The 19,425-nt window shown below is 55.2% G+C and overlaps 1 protein-coding gene and 1 long non-coding RNA gene across 4 annotated transcripts in view; one reads left to right on the top strand and one right to left on the bottom strand.

The window, feature by feature from the left end:
- The first annotated feature begins 587 nt into the window (after positions 1-587).
- Positions 588-16,555, top strand: LOC127013853 (cartilage-associated protein-like). Of its 3 annotated transcripts, none has more exons than XM_050892901.1 (3): positions 588-707; positions 15,710-15,830; positions 16,212-16,555. In XM_050892901.1, the coding sequence occupies exons 1-3, from the start codon at positions 703-705 to the stop codon at positions 16,512-16,514; spliced, it is 429 nt and encodes a 142-aa protein (XP_050748858.1). In that variant the 5' UTR covers positions 588-702; the 3' UTR covers positions 16,515-16,555. The 3 variants fall into 3 exon arrangements, with proteins under 3 accessions (XP_050748858.1, XP_050748859.1, XP_050748857.1); XM_050892900.1 differs by lacking the exon at positions 588-707 and adding an exon at positions 15,465-15,584; XM_050892902.1 differs by lacking the exons at positions 588-707; positions 15,710-15,830 and adding an exon at positions 838-955.
- Positions 16,556-17,042: 487 nt separating this feature from the next.
- The window catches only part of LOC127013855 (uncharacterized), a 98,838-nt gene continuing 96,455 nt past the window's right edge, over positions 17,043-19,425 (bottom strand). The window contains exon 4 of the long non-coding RNA XR_007766125.1: positions 17,043-17,925. This is a non-coding gene — a long non-coding RNA (uncharacterized LOC127013855). The remainder of the gene's footprint in view (positions 17,926-19,425) is intronic.

Genomic DNA, 19,425 nt, shown 5'->3' with positions numbered 1-19,425 from the left:
GAAACTGGAGAAATCCCTCCTCCCTCTCCCTTTCCACTGGTTTTCAATCCCCTTTGCAGTAGGTTTGTGGGGTGCAGTTTGGTGGGTTTGCCTTTAGTGTCCGCTGTTTGTGTAGTCTTTCCTAGCAGATGGCAGTCCAGCTCTGAGCTCTTATCAGGGGGCTTCCCCAGGGCAATTTGGCTACATCTTGCGTTCTGGGAGTAGATGTTTCTGTGCCGCCGCTTGCTCCTCTGGAGGGAGCTTTCTCGTAGCCACTGAGTTTACTTAGGCATGTGTTTTAACATTTCACAAGTGCTTCAGACTTTTTCTTTCTCTCTCACTCTTCCCAAATAGGTGTATATATACCAGGTAGTTTATAAAAATACGTGTGTGTCTCTATATAAAATAAAAAATAGAAATGCATGCACACAGAAGTAAAAAAATACAACACCTGAACACCTGCCTGCCCATGGGAAGTCGGGAACCAATTCCTTGCTTTGCTTTGCTTTGCTTTGCTTTGCTTTGCTGCGTGTGCGGCTTTTGCTTTACCTACTAAACCGTCTTCCTCTCACCCCCCGGGTTTTTCGCACTTTTACTCTTCCAATGCTCTTCCCCCTCCCACCGGGGGGGCAGTGAGAGTGAGCGAGCGGCTGCGTGGTGCTTAGTTGCCGGCTGGGGTTAAACCACAACAGGAGCATACGAAAGACTTGGAGACAAAGCCTGATGAGGTATGCTTTTTATTCAGAGTCTGGTCTTTTGGAACTGTTCTCTTACTCCTCCTCTTCTGTGAGATTCAAGGATCTCAGTTGCTTACGTGTTCTCTTACTCTCCTTTCCCTCTTGCTGTCTTCCTCAGTCATCTCTGTTCTGCCGCCTCGATGCGTTCAGGAATTCTCACCTCTCGTGCTTTTCACTGTTCCATAAATGAGTCACAGTACATCACAGACAGCGGCATACCTGAAAGCTACTACATGCAGGTAACTAGTGGAGCTAAGCAGGTGCACAGAGTTACTCAAATGCACGAGTGCTGTAGCGGCACAACTTACAAGAACTCGGACATGCGGTGTTAAGACTCCATTAAAAAGCCCTGTCAAAACCTGTGCTTTAGGCTCCCGCTGTTACTTTGGTCCAGCAGGCTCTTCTGTTGTGCTGAAATGGAATTACCTCCTCTGCGCTCTCGGAAATACCTGGTAAAATCCATCAGCCACCTGTAGTTGTTGTCCTCATATGAACTGGATAACAGCTTCTATGTCCAGACGGGATCCAGAAATGCAGAGAGATCCTTTACTGGATTTGATTTTGCACACAGCTTTCCACAGATCACTTACTGCTGCTTTTCATTCCTGCCGATTTTACAGCATCTCTTTCTCAGGGCCGTGAGAGCGTGCAACGGTGACAACTGGCGAACGTCCATCTCGGGCACGGAACTGGCTCTTCCCGATTTCTTCAAAGCCTACGATGACTGTACAGCCGCCTGTGAAGGCTCCCGAGAGAGCAAAGATTTTAAAGACTTCTCTCTCTCCATCGCAGGCAAGTGGTTAGGAAACAGGAAGGGAAGATGTTCCAAAAGTGCGTTTCAGTTTATCCGTGGGATTGGCTACCCAAGTCCCGTTCCTCAGTTTGCAGTGGGAAATGCGCATGGTGCCCCCTGCTCAGTTTAGGCCAATACGAGTTCATTAGATTCCCGGAAAACTGCTTGAATTCTGCTTTCCTTTTTTTTTTTTTTTTTTATCCCAGGAACATAAAGGAGGGCTGTCAGAAAATCAGAACAGAGAGTTCTTCCATGAACACGGAAGTTGTGTGTCAGAATAAAACAGATGTGTAAGGAATAACGACTACTCCATCCAGGTAGCCATAGTTCTCCAGACAGGTCTCCTGACCATCCTTTCAATAGCAGTTTGGCCGCCTTTGAGGCTCAGTGGTCAGCCTGCCTTCAAAATCTGCTTTGTGCATCGCTGGTCATACGTCTCTCCTTTCGCCTAAATACGACAAGTTTCTGTTGCCCATTTTTCATCTTTCCTACAGCAGAGTCTTGCTAGCAGGTAAGATTTCTTTTTCTTGAATGTGTAGCTTCAAAAAAAAAAGCCGTTGCGTTGCAAAGAAAAACAGATACCAACCTTTTGATTGCTGTCAAAACGGTGCATGCACACTTCCTATGCTCTTTGGTAGCGAAAGCAACAAGTCATTTCTCCGGTGCTCTGGGCTCACTGCTGTTGACGCTACTGGTGTGGAGAACGCCTGCCATGTTTTCTCCACAACTTAAAAACACGAAAAATGCGACAGAATTTCCAAGTCGCTAGGAGGAAAACCAGCCCAACTTTTTGTCCTAAAGCCAGCAGACATGTTGGTGAGGGGAAACTTTGGTGAAATACGTGGATACCTGAGCAGCTCCACAGTTTCTCCCAGTGGGGAACTGGTATCCCCCGGTACAGCTGACACAAAATAGCTCTTGCAGGCTGTTCCTCAAGCCAGGCTTTACTCTTGGGCAAAGCAGGCAGGTGCCTAGGACAGCAGGTAAGGAGGGAGGTCAAATCACAGGTGGTAAAGCAAGAAACAGAGGCTTTCTTCCCCAGCGGGTCAGAGCCCTGACATCAGGATAACCCCCAAGCCACTGTCAAGAGGACAGCGTCCGTGCTCAGCTGTGATTGGCACTTGCTCTCGTCCTTCCTCTTCCTCCTTGGAAGGAAAGGACAATTCCCAGCACTAGTGGCGAGAAGGAAGGGTAGGAGTTACTGCATGATGTCATCACGGCCGTGTGCGCGCCTTACAAATATTCTGTTCTTGAGATACGAAAATTCAAATTGACTTGCGCTGCCTGGGCTGAACTGCGCTCTTGCTCCAGGGAGAGAGATTCTGCCTCCGAGGTTCTTCCTGCAGAAAGGAGATGGAGCAAAAAACGTTAAGCGCAAGTAGTTGGCGATTGCACTAGGTACGTATTTATCCCTGAGCAATGAGTTGTGTTTGGAAGCCAGCTGTCCTCATGGCATGGGATCGCTTCAGGGAGGAACTTGCGTCTCTGGCTTTAAGCGCTGGCTGGAATTGAACACTGCTGTGCCTGGGGACTCCATTGCTCTTGTAAAAGATGGGCCTGGTCATTTCGGCGAGGAGGCTGGGGTGCGCAGAAGCTGGGAGGGGACACAGCTGGGACGGCTGACCCAGCTGACCAAGGAGCTAGTCCATACCAAATATGACGTCATGCTCAGCAATAAAAAGCTGGAGGAAGAAGGAGGAAGGGGGACTGTTCGGCAGTGACGGCATTTGTCTTCCCAAGTAACCGTTACACGTGAGGGAGCCCTGCTTTCCTGGAGAAGGCTGAACACCTGCCCTGCCCCTGGGAAGTCGGGAACCAATTCCTTGCTTTGCTGCTTGCTTTGCTTTGCTTGCGTGTGCGGCTTTTGCTTTACCTACCTAAACTGTCTTCCTCTCACCCACGGTTTTTCGCCCTTTTCCGCTTCTCTTCCCCCTCCCGCCGCGGGGGGAGCGTGTCGTGCTTCACCCCAGCCAGCAACGAAGCACCACGCCGCCGCGGAGCGGGTGCCCTTAGGGCAGGGGGAGGCGAGGGGACTCACCGCCGCCCGGAGGAGTGCCGCCAAGCCGGCCAGCGGGAGCAGGAGCCGCAGCATGACGGGCGGCAGCGGGCTCTCCTCAACCCGCCGTCCCCTGACACGGCGCCATGAGCTGACTGCCCCGCCGGGCCGGGCCTGCTCCGCCCCGCTCCCTGCCCGGGAAACTGCCGGCGCAGCACGGGCATCCCTCCTTCCCGCCGGCACCCGCAGCACTGGCGCTCTGCCAGCAGTGCCCTGCCTGCCTGCCTGCCTGCTCCTGCCGTCGCCTCCCGCCACCTCCCAGGACACCCCACGCTCCAGCCGGCCCAGGGCCGGGACTTGCCCCAGCTCCTCCGAGGGACGAAGGAAGCCCCCCCCGCCACCTTGGCTGGGCAGAAAGGCCCCGCACCCCTCCAGCCAGCCCAGCCCAGGGAGGTGGAAGATGCGTCTCCCAGGGGACGGGCCGGGCCCAGAGGCGCTGAGGCTGCTAGAGCGCGAGGCCGGCGGCCAAAAAGGAGGTGGGAGATGGCCCGACCCCCCTTTGCACCCAGGGGCCAATTTGCAGATGGTGCGCGAGGGCTTGAGGAGGCTTGAGGAGGAGGAGGAGGAAATCCAGGGCAAGAGAGTGAAGGGGGGACACACCCATCAACGGAAAGGGGCAGAGGCAAAAGGGCGCCCCCTGGCGGTCACCCATCCGGTCCTAACCGGGACCGCCCCTCCTTAGCTTCCCCAATAGAGACACCGTAGGGCCGGGTGGCTACACACCGGCCCCAGCCGCTGCTCCCGCCAGCGCCGCTCTTAGCCCCCCCGTCCTGCCCGCACCCGGACCCGCTTGCCCCAACACCACCTTGCCCCCACCCACACCCACACCCTCCCCGCCACGGGGACCCAATGCCTTCCCCCGAACACCCACATCACCCCCACCGCGGACACGGACCCGGACCCCGACCCCGACCCTTACCTTCCTCACTCTTCCTCTCTCTTACGTCTAGCACCGCCCTTGCCTCACAAAAACATTCCCTCCTTTCCCCAAATTACACACACACAACCAACCAAACCTCCCCGCACAAAACACCAACGCTACCCACACGCACACCACCACACCCACGCCATTCGCTGCCTTTAAACCCGGCTCCAACACCACACGCAACAACTTCCCTTTCTACATTAACCCAGGATGTTTTCGTTATCGCTGAGCAGTGCTTACACAGAGTCAAGGCCTTTTCTGCTTCTCACCCCTCCCCACCAGCCAGGAGGCTGGGGGTGCACAAGAAGCTGGGAGGGGACACAGACAGGACAGCTGGGGATGCAGGCAACTGACCAAAGGGATATTCCATACCATATGACATCATGCTCAGCAATATAAAGCTGGGGAAGCAGAAGGAGGAAGGGGGGACGTTCTGAGATGACGGCATTTGTCTTCCCAAGTAACCGTTACACGTGAGCGAGCCCCGCTTCCCTGGAGAAGGCTGAACACCTGCCTGCCCATGGGAAGTCGGGAAGGAATTCCTTGCTTTGCTTTGCTTGCGCTGCACGGCTTTTGCTTTACCTCCTAAACTGTCTTTCTCTCACCCCACGGGTTTTCTCACTTTTACCTTCCTATTCTCTCCCCCATCCCACTAGGGGGAGGAGAGGAGGAGCGGCTGTGTGGTGCTTAGTTGCTGGCTGGGGTTAAACCATGACAGACTCAGTGAAATGAAGCACATAATAGAATTGCATGTATTCGAGTACCAGCCACAAAGAGAGCACCGACGAGTTATTCATAGGCAATTAGGAGAAATTTCTGATCGGTAGCCCTTGTCCTTATGGAGATTTAAACTTCCCAGATATCAACTGGAATATCATACTGCTGTGACGAGCACGTCTTGGAAATTCTTGAAGCTTGTAAGAGGTAACTTCTTCTCACAGGTACTCAGTGAGCCAACTAGGAAAGATGCCCTCCTAGACTTGCTAATCATGAATAGAGAAGCACTCGTGGGATGTGATGGTAGGCGGCTGCCTTGGCCACAGTGATCATGAAATGGTTGAGTTTAAACTTTCAGTGTAAAGAGAAAAAAGGACAGCAGAGTTGCTACCCTGGGCTTCAGGAGAGCAAACATTAAGCTCTTCAGGGAGCTATTTAACAGAGTAGCTTGGGAATCTGCTTGTGAGGGCTTAGGAGTCCACGAGTGCTGGTCAGTCTTTAAGAACCACCGTCAGAAGCACAGGAGCAGGCAATTCCACTGTGTCCTAAGTCAAGCAAGCGGGCAGGAGACCAGCTTGGCTGAACAGGGAACTCCTCGTGGAGCTCGGGAGGAAAAAGAAAACTGTATGATCTCTGAAGTAAGTCAGGCTTCGCAGGACGAGTACAGAGCCGTGGTTTGTTTATGCAGGGAGAAGACACGAAAGGCCAAAGCTCAATTAGAGTTGAAACTGGCCAGTGTTGTTTCAGATAACAAGAAGGCCTTTTTTAAGTATGTTAATAGCAAGAGGAGTCTAAAGAAAACATTGGACCAATCCTTGTTGAAACGTCCTCTGACTAATAGGATGAAGAAAAAGCAGAGGCATTCCATGCCGGTTTTTGCTCAGTCTTTAATAATACTGACAGGCCTTGGGCTGCCCAGTCCCTGAGTTGGAGACTACGAAGGTGGGAACAGTGACTTTCCATTTGTGGACACTGAAATTGTAAGGACCAGCTGTATCAGCTGAATGTTCACAAGTCCATGCGGCCTGATGGATTCATCCCAGTACTGAAGAGCCAGCGGATGTTAAGCAGGAGCCCTCTATCATCTGCCAAAGTCTTGGAGTCTGGAGGTCCCTGCTGACTGGAAGCTAGCCAATGTTACTCTCATCTACAAAAAGGGCGTGAGGAAGACCCAGGGAACTACAGACCTGTTAGTCTAACCTCATTCCTGGAAAAATGATGGAGAAGATTATACCGAGTACTATTGAAAGCATTTAAAGAATAATGCAATCATCAGGCCACAATCAACATGGGTTCACAAAAGGAAAGTCCTGGTTAACTAATTTGATATCCTTCTATGATAGGGTCACCTGCCTCGTGGATGAAGGAAGGCAGTGAATGTAGTTTTTCAGGATTTTAGGAAGGCTTTGGACACCATCCCTCACAGCATCCTTCTGGACAAGTTGTCCAACTAAGGATGAAGCAGGTTCATGGTGCGCTGGGTGAAGAACTGGTTGAAGGGCAGAGCTCAAAGGGTTGCAGTGAACGGGGCTACATCTGGCTGGCGACCGGTCGCCGGCAGGTGTTCCTCGGGGTTCAATTCGAGGGCCAGCTCTGTTCAATATATTTATCAACGATCTGGATGCAGGAGTCGAACGCACCATTGGCAAGTTTGCTGATGATACCAAACTGGGAGGTGCCGTTGACTCCCAGAGATGGAGCAAAAAACGTTAAGCGCAAGTAGTTGGCGACTGCACTAGGTACGTATTTATCCCTGAGCAATGAGTTGTGTTTGGAAGCCAGCTGTCCTCATGGCATGGGATCGCTTCAGGGAGGAACTTGCGTCTCTGGCTTTAAGTGCTGGCTGGAATTGAACACTGCTGTGTCTGGGGACTCCATTGCTCCTGTAAAAGATGGGCCTGGTCATTTCATTTGGCCAGTTATTTTTAGTTAGCTTCAGTGTTCTTCATGTTAGGAGTTGTCAGAGATGAAAACAGGGGAAGGGGCCTTTGCTGTTCTTTTGCCTTGGTCAGAGACTTGCTGCACCAGCTTAGATCACTTGCTTTCACCTGCCAAATGTGGCTAACAGGGAAACAAAGGCTTTAAAATATTTCTGTTCGGTGGTGTTGTCTAACGTCATATACCCCGAGAACACTTGAAATTCTCTGATGGAAGGTTTTCTCTAGTCCTATCCTATTGTAGCAAGCTTTTGTAGACCTTCAGAGTTTCGTCACTCTCAGCCATAACCCCACCCCTCAGAGACCATACTTGCTGTCATCCAGTCTTCCCTTTGATAAAGGTCTCCCATGAGGCTGTGCTACTTTTCACACAGCTTGAACCACCTGTGCATCATTCAACTAGCACCATCTAGTTGCTAGCCAAAACGGCGAGGGCCCAGCGCGGCGGCCGGCCTGGCCGGGAGCGGGCAGGACCGCTCAGGAGAAGGAGCCGGGTCGCCGCCGCCGCCGCCGCCGCCCCTGCCCCGGCATCTCCCCTCTCGGCGCAGCCGCAGGCCCAGCACCTGCGCCCTAAGTAACACCACCCCCGAACCGCTCCTGAATTCGAAATGGCCCCAAGTTAATCGTCTTCCTCCGGGGGCGGGAGGAGCCCCCTACCAGCCGGGAGCCATGCCCGCCCGGCGGCCCCCCGCGCCCCTCACAGCTCGGGGCCGCCGGCGGGCGGCCACGGGGCCGCACGGCGCAGCCCCCCCGGCGCCGCCGCGGAGCGGGTGCCCTGAGGGCAGGGGAGGCGAGGGGACTCACCGCCGCCCGGAGGAGTGCCGCCAAGCCGGCCAGCGGGAGCCGCAGCATGACGGGCGGCAGCGGGCTCTCCTCAACCCGCCGTCCCCTGACACGGCGCCCTCAGCTGACTGCCCCGCCGGCCGGGCCTGCTCCGCCCCGCTCCCTGCCCGGGAAACTGCCCGGCGCAGCACGGGCATCCCTCCTTCCCGCCGGCACCCGCAGCACTGGCGCTCTGCCAGCAGTGCCCTGCCTGCCTGCCTGCTCCTGCCGTCGCCTCCCGCCACCTCCCAGGACACCCCACGCTCCAGCCGGCCCAGGGCCGGGGACTTGCCCCAGCTCCTCCGAGGGGACGAAGGAAGCCCCCCCCGCCACCTTGGCTGGGCAGAAAGGCCCCGCACCCCTCCAGCCAGCCCAGCCCAGGGAGGTGGAAGATGCGTCTCCCAGGGGCGGGCCGGGCCCAGAGGCGCTGAGGCTGCTAGAGCGCGAGGCCGGCGGGCCAAAAAGGAGGTGGGAGATGGCCCGACCCCCCTTTGCACCCAGGGGCCAATTTGCAGATGGTGCGCGAGGCGGCTTGAGGAGGCTTGAGGAGGAGGAGGAGGAAATCCAGGGCAAGAGAGTGAAGGGGGGACACACCCATCAACGGAAAGGGGCAGAGGCAAAAGGGCGCCCCCTGGCGGTCACCCATCCGGTCCTAACCGGGACCGCCCCTCCTTAGCTTCCCCAATAGAGACACCGTAGGGCCGGGTGGCTACACACCGGCCCCAGCCGCTGCTCCCGCCAGCGCCGCTCTTAGCCCCCCCGTCCTGCCCGACCCGGACCCGCTTGCCCCAACACCACCTTGCCCCCACCCACACCCACACCCTCCCCGCCACGGGGACCCAATGCCTTCCCCCGAACACCCACATCACCCCCACCCGGACACGGACCCGGACCCCGACCCGACCCTTACCTTCCTCACTCTTCCTCTCTCTTACGTCTAGCACCGCCCTTGCCTCACAAAAACATTCCCTCCTTTCCCCAAATTACACACACACAACCAACCAAACCTCCCCGCACAAAACACCAACGCTACCCACACGCACACCACCACACCCACGCCATTCGCTGCCTTTAAACCCGGCTCCAACACCACACGCAACAACTTCCCTTTCTACATTAACCCAGGGATGTTTTCGTTATCGCTGAGCAGTGCTTACACAGAGTCAAGGCCTTTTCTGCTTCTCACCCCTCCCCACCAGCCAGGAGGCTGGGGGTGCACAAGAAGCTGGGAGGGGACACAGACAGGACAGCTGGGGATGCAGGCAACTGACCAAAGGATATTCCATACCATATGACATCATGCTCAGCAATATAAAGCTGGGGGAAGCAGAAGGAGGAAGGGGGGACGTTCTGAGTGACGGCATTTGTCTTCCCAAGTAACCGTTACACGTGAGCGAGCCCCGCTTCCCTGGAGAAGGCTGAACACCTGCCTGCCCATGGGAAGTCGGGAAGGAATTCCTTGCTTTGCTTTGCTTGCGTGCACGGCTTTTGCTTTACCTCCTAAACTGTCTTTCTCTCACCCCACGGGTTTTCTCACTTTTAGCCTTCCTATTCTCTCCCCCATCCCACTAGGAGGGAGGGAGGGAGCGGCTGTGTGGTGCTTAGTTGCTGGCTGGGGTTAAACCATGACAGACCTCAGTGAAATGAAGCACATAATAGAATTGCATGTATTCGAGTACCAGCCACAAAGAGAGCACCGACGAGTTATTCCATAGGCAATTAGGAGAAATTTCTGGATCGGTAGCCCTTGTCCTTATGGGAGATTTAAACTTCCCAGATATCAACTGGGAATATCATACTGCTGTGACGAGCACGTCTTGGAAATTCTTGAAGCTTGTAAGAGGTAACTTCTTCTCACAGGTACTCAGTGAGCCAACTAGGAAAGATGCCCTCCTAGACTTGCTAATCATGAATAGAGAAGCACTCGTGGGGATGTGATGGTAGGCGGCTGCCTTGGCCACAGTGATCATGAAATGGTTGAGTTTAAACTTTTCAGTGTAAAGAGAAAAAAGGACAGCAGAGTTGCTACCCTGGGCTTCAGGAGAGCAAACATTAAGCTCTTCAGGGAGCTATTTAACAGAGTAGCTTGGGAATCTGCTTGTGAGGGCTTAGGAGTCCACGAGTGCTGGTCAGTCTTTAAGAACCACCGTTCAGAAGCACAGGAGCAGGCAATTCCACTGTGTCCTAAGTCAAGCAAGCGGGGCAGGAGAACAGCTTGGCTGAACAGGGAACTCCTCGTGGAGCTCGGGAGGAAAAAGAAACTGTATGATCTCTGGAAGTAAGGTCAGGCTTCGCAGGACGAGTACAGAGCCGTGGTTTGTTTATGCAGGGAGAAGACACGAAAGGCCAAAGCTCAATTAGAGTTGAAACTGGCCAGTGTTGTTTCAGATAACAAGAAGGCCTTTTTTAAGTATGTTAATAGCAAGAGGAGGTCTAAAGAAAACATTGGACCAATCCTTGTTGAAGACGGTCCTCTGACTAATAGGGATGAAGAAAAAGCAGAGGCATTCCATGCGGTTTTTGCCTCAGTCTTTAATAATACTGACAGGCCTTGGGCTGCCCAGTCCCCTGAGTTGGAGGACTACGAAGGTGGGAACAGTGACTTTCCATTTGTGGACACTGAAATTGTAAGGGACCAGCTGTATCAGCTGAATGTTCACAAGTCCATGCGGCCTGATGGGATTCATCCCAGAGTACTGAAGGAGCCAGCGGATGTTAAGGCAGGAGCCCTCTATCATCTGCCAAAGGTCTTGGGAGTCTGGGGAGGTCCCTGCTGACTGGAAGCTAGCCAATGTTACTCTCATCTACAAAAAGGGCGTGAGGGAAGACCCAGGGAACTACAGACCTGTTAGTCTAACCTCAGTTCCTGGAAAAATGATGGAGAAGATTATACCGAGTACTATTGAAAGGCATTTAAAGAATAATGCAATCATCAGGCACAATCAACATGGGTTCACAAAAGGAAAGTCCTGGTTAACTAATTTGATATCCTTCTATGATAGGGTCACCTGCCTCGTGGATGAAGGGAAGGCAGTGAATGTAGTTTTTCAGGATTTTAGGAAGGCTTTGGACACCATCCCTCACAGCATCCTTCTGGACAAGTTGTCCAACTAAGGATGAGCAGGTTCATGGTGCGCTGGGTGAAGAACTGGTTGAAGGGCAGAGCTCAAAGGGTTGCAGTGAACGGGGCTACATCTGGCTGGCGACCGGTCGCCGGCGGTGTTCCTCGGGGTTCAATTCGAGGGCCAGCTCTGTTCAATATATTTATCAACGATCTGGATGCAGGAGTCGAACGCACCATTGGCAAGTTTGCTGATGATACCAAACTGGGAGGTGCCGTTGACTCCCAGAGATGGAGCAAAAAACGTTAAGCGCAAGTAGTTGGCGACTGCACTAGGTACGTATTTATCCCTGAGCAATGAGTTGTGTTTGGAAGCCAGCTGTCCTCATGGCATGGGATCGCTTCAGGGAGGAACTTGCGTCTCTGGCTTTAAGTGCTGGCTGGAATTGAACACTGCTGTGTCTGGGGACTCCATTGCTCCTGTAAAAGATGGGCCTGGTCATTTCATTTGGCCAGTTATTTTTAGTTAGCTTCAGTGTTCTTCATGTTAGGAGTTGTCAGAGATGAAAACAGGGGAAGGGGCCTTTGCTGTTCTTTTGCCTTGGTCAGAGACTTGCTGCACCAGCTTAGATCACTTGCTTTCACCTGCCAAATGTGGCTAACAGGGAAACAAAGGCTTTAAAATATTTCTGTTCGGTGGTGTTGTCTAACGTCATATACCCCGAGAACACTTGAAATTCTCTGATGGAAGGTTTTCTCTAGTCCTATCCTATTGTAGCAAGCTTTTGTAGACCTTCAGAGTTTCGTCAGTCTCAGCCATAACCCCACCCCTCAGAGACCATACTTGCTGTCATCCAGTCTTCCCTTTGATAAAGGTCTCCCATGAGGCTGTGCTACTTTTCACACAGCTTGAACCACCTGTGCATCATTCAACTAGCACCATCTAGTTGCTAGCCAAAACGGCGAGGGCCCAGCGCGGCGGCCGGCCTGGCCGGGAGCGGGCAGGACCGCTCAGGAGAAGGAGCCGGGTCGCCGCCGCCGCCGCCGCCCCTGCCCCGGCATCTCCCCTCTCGGCGCAGCCGCAGGCCCAGCACCTGCGCCCTAAGTAACACCACCCCCGAACCGCTCCTGAATTCGAAATGGCCCCAAGTTAATCGTCTTCCTCCGGGGGCGGGAGGAGGCCCCCTACCAGCCGGGAGCCATGCCCGCCCGGCGGCCCCCCGCGCCCCTCACAGCTCGGGGCCGCCGGGCGGGCGGCCACGGGGCCGCACGGCGCAGCCCCCCCGGCGCCGCCGCGGAGCGGGTGCCCTGAGGGCAGGGGGAGGCGAGGGGACTCACCGCCGCCCGGAGGAGTGCCGCCAAGCCGGCCAGCGGGAGCCGCAGCATGACGGGCGGCAGCGGGCTCTCCTCAACCCGCCGTCCCCTGACACGGCGCCCTCAGCTGACTGCCCCGCCGGGCCGGGCCTGCTCCGCCCCGCTCCCTGCCCGGGAAACTGCCCGGCGCAGCACGGGCATCCCTCCTTCCCGCCGGCACCCGCAGCACTGGCGCTCTGCCAGCAGTGCCCTGCCTGCCTGCCTGCTCCTGCCGTCGCCTCCCGCCACCTCCCAGGACACCCCACGCTCCAGCCGGCCCAGGGCCGGGGACTTGCCCCAGCTCCTCCGAGGGGACGAAGGAAGCCCCCCCCGCCACCTTGGCTGGGCAGAAAGGCCCCGCACCCCTCCAGCCAGCCCAGCCCAGGGAGGTGGAAGATGCGTCTCCCAGGGGACGGGCCGGGCCCAGAGGCGCTGAGGCTGCTAGAGCGCGAGGCCGGCGGGCCAAAAAGGAGGTGGGAGATGGCCCGACCCCCCTTTGCACCCAGGGGCCAATTTGCAGATGGTGCGCGAGGAGGCTTGAGGAGGAGGAGGAGGAAGTCCAGGGCAAGAGAGTGAAGGGCGGGGACCCCCAAAGCGGAAGAAAAGGGGCAGAGCCAAAAGGTGTCTGCGGGCGGTCGCCCATCCCGGTTCTAACCGGGCCGCCCCTGCTTAGCTTCCCTCGGCAGACACCTGAGGGCCGGGTGACGCCACACCGGCCCCCGACACCCCTCCCCCCAGCGCCGCTCTTAGCCCCCCGCCCCGCCCGCCCCCGGACCCGCTTGCCCCAACACCACCTTGCCCCCACCCACGCCCACACCCTCCCCGCCACGGGGACCCAATGCCTTCCCCCGAACACCCACATCACCCCCACCCGGACCCGGACCCGGACCCGGACCCGACCCCGACCCTTACCTTCCTCACTCTTCCTCTCTCTTACTTCTAGCACCGCCCTTGCCTCCAAAAACATTCCCTCCTTTCCCCAAATTACACACACACAACCAACCAAACCTCCCCGCACAAAACACCAACGCTACCCACACGCACACCACCACACCCACGCCCTTCGCTGCCTTTAAACCCGGCTCCAACACCACACGCAACAACTTCCCTTTCTACATTAAAGCCTCTGCACACACACACAACGCAACCTGTCAGGCAGGGGACAGGACGTTTCAATAACACGCTGGGCAGGCACTCCTCGCATTCTCAAAGCCATAGACGCATACCAAAATCACATCACCACCAATGTTTCCAGTTCTTGTCTTACAGACTTGACCGATTCTTTCCCCCCCGTGTGGTATGGACAAAGTTGGCAATCTACGCATCACAGCAAAAATCATTCCTACTGTGGTGGGTTGACCCTGGCTAGATGCCAGGTGCCCACCAAAGCCGCTCTATCACTCCCCCTCCTCAACTGGACAGGGAGAAAACATAAAACAAAAGGCTCGTGGGTCGCGATAAGGACAGGGAGATCACTCACCGATTACCGTCACGGGCAAAACAGACTCGACTTGGGGAAGAAATTAGTTTAATTTATTGCTAGTCAAATTAGAGCAGGATAATGAGAAATAAACCAAATCTTAAAACACCTTCCCCACCCCTCCCTTCTTCCCAGGCTTAACTTTACTCCTTATTTTCTCTACCTCTCCCCCCGAGCGGCGCAGGGGACAGGGAATGGGGTTTGGGTCAGTTCATCACACGTCGTTTCTGCCGCTCCTTCCTCCTCAGGGGGAGGAGGACTCACACTCTTCCCCTGCTCCAGCGTGGGGTCCCTCCCACGGGAGACAGTCCTTCACCAACTGCTCCAGCATGGGTCCCATCCACGGGGTGTAGTCCTTCAGGAACAGACTGCTTCAGCGTGGGTCCCCCGCGGGGTCACAAGTCCTGCCAGCAAACCTGCTTCAGCGTGGGCTCCTCTCTCCACGGGGCCACGGGTCCGCAGGTCCTGCCAGGAGCCTGCTCCAGCGCGGGCTTCCCACGGGGTCACAGCGTCCTTCGGGCATCCGCCTGCTCCGGCGGGGAGTCCTCCACGGGCTGCAGGTGGATATCTGCTCCACTGTGGACCTCCATGGGCTGCAGGGGGACAGCCTGCCTCACCATGGTCTTCACCACGGGCTGCAGGGGAATCTCTCTGCTCCAGCGCCTGGAGCACCTCCTCCCCCTCCTTCTTCACTGACCTGGTGTCTGCGGAGTTGTTCTCTCCCATCTTCTCACTCCACTCTCTCTGGCTGCAACTGCAACTCCCTGGAACTTCTTTTCCCTTCCTTAAATATGTTATCACAGAGGCGCTACCACTGTTGCTGAGTGGCTCGGCCTTGGCCATCGGCAGGTCCGTCTTGGAAACCACTGGCATTAACTTTATCGGACATAGGGGAAGCTTCTAGCAGCTTCTCACAGAAGCCACCCCTGTAGCCCCCCCGCTACCAAAACCTTGCCATGCAAACCCAATACACCTACTTACTGTTTCTGAGACACTTAAGGAACGGGCAGGTAGGAATGGGAGAGGGAAACTGGAGAAATCCCTCCTCCCTCTCCCTTTCCACTGGTTTTCAATCCCCTTTGCAGTAGGTTTGTGGGGTGCAGTTTGGTGGGTTTGCCTTTAGTGTCCGCTGTTTGTGTAGTCTTTCCTAGCAGATGGCAGTCCAGCTCTGAGCTCTTATCAGGCGGCTTCCCCAGGGCAATTTGGCTACATCTTGCGTTCTGGGAGTAGATGTTTCTGTGCCGCCGCTTGCTCCTCTGGAGGGAGCTTTCTCGTAGCCACTGAGTTTACTTAGGCATGTGTTTTAACATTTCACAAGTGCTTCAGACTTTTTCTTTCTCTCTCACTCTTCCCAAATAGGTGTATATATACCAGGTAGTTTATAAAAATACGTGTGTGTCTCTATATAAAATAAAAAATAGAAATGCATGCACACAGAAGTAAAAAAATAAAACACCTGAACACCTGCCTGCCCATGGGAAGTCGGGAACCAATTCCTTGCTTTGCTTTGCTTTGCTTTGCTTGCGCGTGCGGCTTTTGCTTTACCTACTAAACCGTCTTCCTCTCACCCCCCGGGTTTTTCGCACTTTTACTCTTCCAATGCTCTTCCCCCTCCCACCGGGGGGGCAGTGAGAGTGAGCGAGCGGCTGCGTGGTGCTTAGTTGCCGGCTGGGGTTAAACCACAACAGGAGCATACGAAAGACTTGGAGACAAAGCCTGATGAGGTATGCTTTTTATTCAGAGTCTGGTCTTTTGGAACTGTTCTCTTACTCCTCCTCTTCTGTGAGATTCAAGGATCTCAGTTGCTTACGTGTTCTCACTCTCCTTTCCCTCTTGCTGTCTTCCTCAGTCATCTCTGTTCTGCCGCCTCGATGCGTTCAGGAATTCTCACCTCTCGTGCTTTTCACTGTTCCATAAATGAGTCACAGTACATCACAGACAGCGGCATACCTGAAAGCTACTACATGCAGGTAACTAGTGGAGCTAAGCAGGTGCACAGAGTTACTCAAATGCACGAGTGCTGTAGCGGCACAACTTACAAGAACTCGGACATGCGGTGTTAAGACTCCATTAAAAAGCCCTGTCAAAACCTGTGCTTTAGGCTCCCGCTGTTACTTTGGTCCAGCAGGCTCTTCTGTTGTGCTGAAATGGAATTACCTCCTCTGCGCTCTCGGAAATACCTGGTAAAATCCATCAGCCACCTGTAGTTGTTGTCCTCATATGAACTGGATAACAGCTTCTATGTCCAGACGGGATCCAGAAATGCAGAGAGATCCTTTACTGGATTTGATTTTGCACACAGCTTTCCACAGATCACTTACTGCTGCTTTTCATTCCTGCCGATTTTACAGGATCTCTTTCTCAGGGCCGTGAGAGCGTGCAACGGTGACAACTGGCGAACGTCCATCTCGGGCACGGAACTGGCTCTTCCCGATTTCTTCAAAGCCTACGATGACTGTACAGCCGCCTGTGAAGGCTCCCGAGAGAGCAAAGATTTTAAAGACTTCTCTCTCTCCATCGCAGGCGAGTGGTTAGGAAACAGGAAGGGAAGATGTTCCAAAAGTGCGTTTCAGTTTATCCGTGGGATTGGCTACCCAAGTCCCGTTCCTCAGTTTGCAGTGGGAAATGCGCATGGTGCCCCCTGCTCAGTTTAGGCCAATACGAGTTCATTAGATTCCCGGAAAACTGCTTGAATTCTGCTTTCCTTTTTTTTTTTTTTATCCCAGGAACATAAAGGAGGGCTGTCAGAAAATCAGAACAGAGAGTTCTTCCATGAACACGGAAGTTGTGTGTCAGAATAAAACAGATGTGTAAGGCATAACGACTACTCCATCCAGGTAGCCATAGTTCTCCAGACAGGTCTCCTGACCATCCTTTCAATAGCAGTTTGGCCGCCTTTGAGGCTCAGTGGTCAGCCTGCCTTCAAAATCTGCTTTGTGCATCGCTGGTCATACGTCTCTCCTTTCGCCTAAATACGACAAGTTTCTGTTGCCCATTTTTCATCTTTCCTACAGCAGAGCCTTGCTAGCAGGTAAGATTTCTTTTTCTTGAATGTGTAGCTTCAAAAAAAAAAGCCGTTGCGTTGCAAAGAAAAACAGATACCAACCTTTTGATTGCTGTCAAAACGGCGCATGCACACTTCCTATGCTCTTTGGTAGCGAAAGCAAACAAGTCATTTCTCCGGTGCTCTGGGCTCACTGCTGTTGACGCTACTGGTGTGGAGAACGCCTGCCATGTTTTCTCCACCAACTTAAAAACACGAAAAATGCGACAGAATTTCCAAGTCGCTAGGAGGAAAACCAGCCCAACTTTTTGTCCTAAAGCCAGCAGACATGTTGGTGAGGGGAAACTTTGGTGAAATACGTGGATACCTGAGCAGCTCCACAGTTTCTCCCAGTGGGGAACTGGTATCCCCCGGTACAGCTGACACAAAATAGCTCTTGCAGGCTGTTCCTCAAGCCAGGCTTTACTCTTGGGCAAAGCAGGCAGGTGCCTAGGACAGCAGGTAAGGAGGGAAGGTCAAATCACAGGTGGTAAAGCAAGAAACAGAGGCTTTCTTCCCCAGCGGGTCAGAGCCCTGACATCAGGATAACCCCCAAGCCACTGTCAAGAGGACAGCGTCCGTGCTCAGCTGTGATTGGCACTTGCTCTCGTCCTTCCTCTTCCTCCTTGGAAGGAAAGGACAATTCCCAGCACTAGTGGCGAGAAGGAAGGGTAGGAGTTACTGCATGATGTCATCACGGCCGTGTGCGCGCCTTACAAATATTCTGTTCTTGAGATAAGAAAATTCAAATTGACTTGCGCTGCCTGGGCTGAACTGCGCTCTTGCTCCAGGGAGAGAGATTCTGCCTCCGAGGTTCTTCCTGCAGAAAGGAGATGGAGCAAAAAACGTTAAGCGCAAGTAGTTGGCGATTGCACTAGGTACGTATTTATCCCTGAGCAATGAGTTGTGTTTGGAAGCCAGCTGTCCTCATGGCATGGGATCGCTTCAGGGAGGAACTTGCGTCTCTGGCTTTAAGTGCTGGCTGGAATTGAACACTGCTGTGTCTGGGGACTCCATTGCTCCTGTAAAAGATGGGCCTGGTCATTTCATTTGGCCAGTTATTTTTAGTTAGCTTCAGTGTTCTTCATGTTAGGGGTTGTCAGAGATGAAAACAGGGGAAGGGGCCTTTGCTGTTCTTTTGCCTTGGTCAGAGACTTGCTGCACCAGCTTAGATCACTTGCTTTCACCTGCCAAATGTGGCTAACAGGGAAACAAAGGCTTTAAAATATTTCTGTTCGGTGGTGTTGTCTAACGTCATATACGAGAACGCTTGAAATTCTTGATGGAAGGTTTTCTCTAGTCCTATCCTATTGTAGCAAGCTTTTGTAGAGTTTCGTCAGTCTCAGCCATAACCCCACCCCTCAGAGACCATACTTGCTGTCATCCAGTCTTCCCTTTGATAAAGGTCTCCCATGAGGCTGTGCTACTTTTCACACAGCTTGAACCACCTGTGCATCATTCAACTAGCACCATCTAGTTGCTAGCCAAAACGGCGAGGGCCCAGCGCGGCGGCCGGCCTGGCCGGGAGCGGGCAGGACCGCTCAGGAGAAGGAGCCGGGCCGCCGCCGCCGCCGCCGCCGCCCTGCCCCGGCATCTCCCCTCTCGGCGCAGCCGCAGGCCCAGCACCTGCGCCCTAAGTAACACCACCCCCGAACCGCTCCTGAATTCGAAATGGCCCCAAGTTAATCGTCTTCCTCCGGGGGCGGGAGGAGGCCCCCTACCAGCCGGGAGCCATGCCCGCCCGGCGGCCCCCCGCGCCCCTCACAGCTCGGGGCCGCCGGGCGGGCGGCCACGGGGCCGCACGGCGCAGCCCCCCGGCGCCGCCGCGGAGCGGGTGCCCTGAGGGCAGGGGGAGGCGAGGGGACTCACCGCCGCCCGGAGGAGTGCCGCCAAGCCGGCCAGCGGGAGCCGCAGCATGACGGGCGGCAGCGGGCTCTCCTCAACCCGCCGTCCCCTGACACGGCGCCCACAGCTGACTGCCCCGCCGGGCCGGGCCTGCTCCGCCCCGCTCCCTGCCCGGGAAACTGCCCGGCGCAGCACGGGCATCCCTCCTTCCCGCCGGCACCCGCAGCACTGGCGCTCTGCCAGCAGTGCCCTGCCTGCCTGCCTGCTCCTGCCGTCGCCTCCCGCCACCTCCCAGGACACCCCACGCTCCAGCCGGCCCAGGGCCGGGGACTTGCCCCAGCTCCTCCGAGGGGACGAAGGAAGCCCCCCCGCCACCTTGGCTGGGCAGAAAGGCCCCGCACCCCTCCAGCCAGCCCAGCCCAGGGAGGTGGAAGATGCGTCTCCCAGGGGACGGGCCGGGCCCAGAGGCGCTGAGGCTGCTAGAGCGCGAGGCCGGCGGGCCAAAAAGGAGGTGGGAGATGGCCCGACCCCCCTTTGCACCCAGGGGCCAATTTGCAGATGGTGCGCGAGGAGGCTTGAGGAGGAGGAGGAGGAAGGCCAGGGCAAGAGAGTGAAGGGCGGGGACCCCCAAAGCGGAAGAAAAGGGGCAGAGCCAAAAGGTGTCTGGCGGTCGCCCA

This window comes from Gymnogyps californianus, chromosome 2, assembly GCF_018139145.2.
Source record: "Gymnogyps californianus isolate 813 chromosome 2, ASM1813914v2, whole genome shotgun sequence".
NCBI lineage: Eukaryota > Metazoa > Chordata > Aves > Accipitriformes > Cathartidae > Gymnogyps > Gymnogyps californianus.
The sequence above is the reverse complement of the archived record's forward strand: the minus strand, read 5'-3'. Positions and strand labels throughout refer to the sequence as shown.

Coding starts and splice junctions, on each gene's coding strand:
- LOC127013853 (XM_050892901.1), top strand. Junction 15,831..16,211: donor CTGAAAGCTACTACATGCAG/GTAACTAGTGGA, acceptor CCGATTTTACAG/GATCTCTTTCTCAGGGCCGT.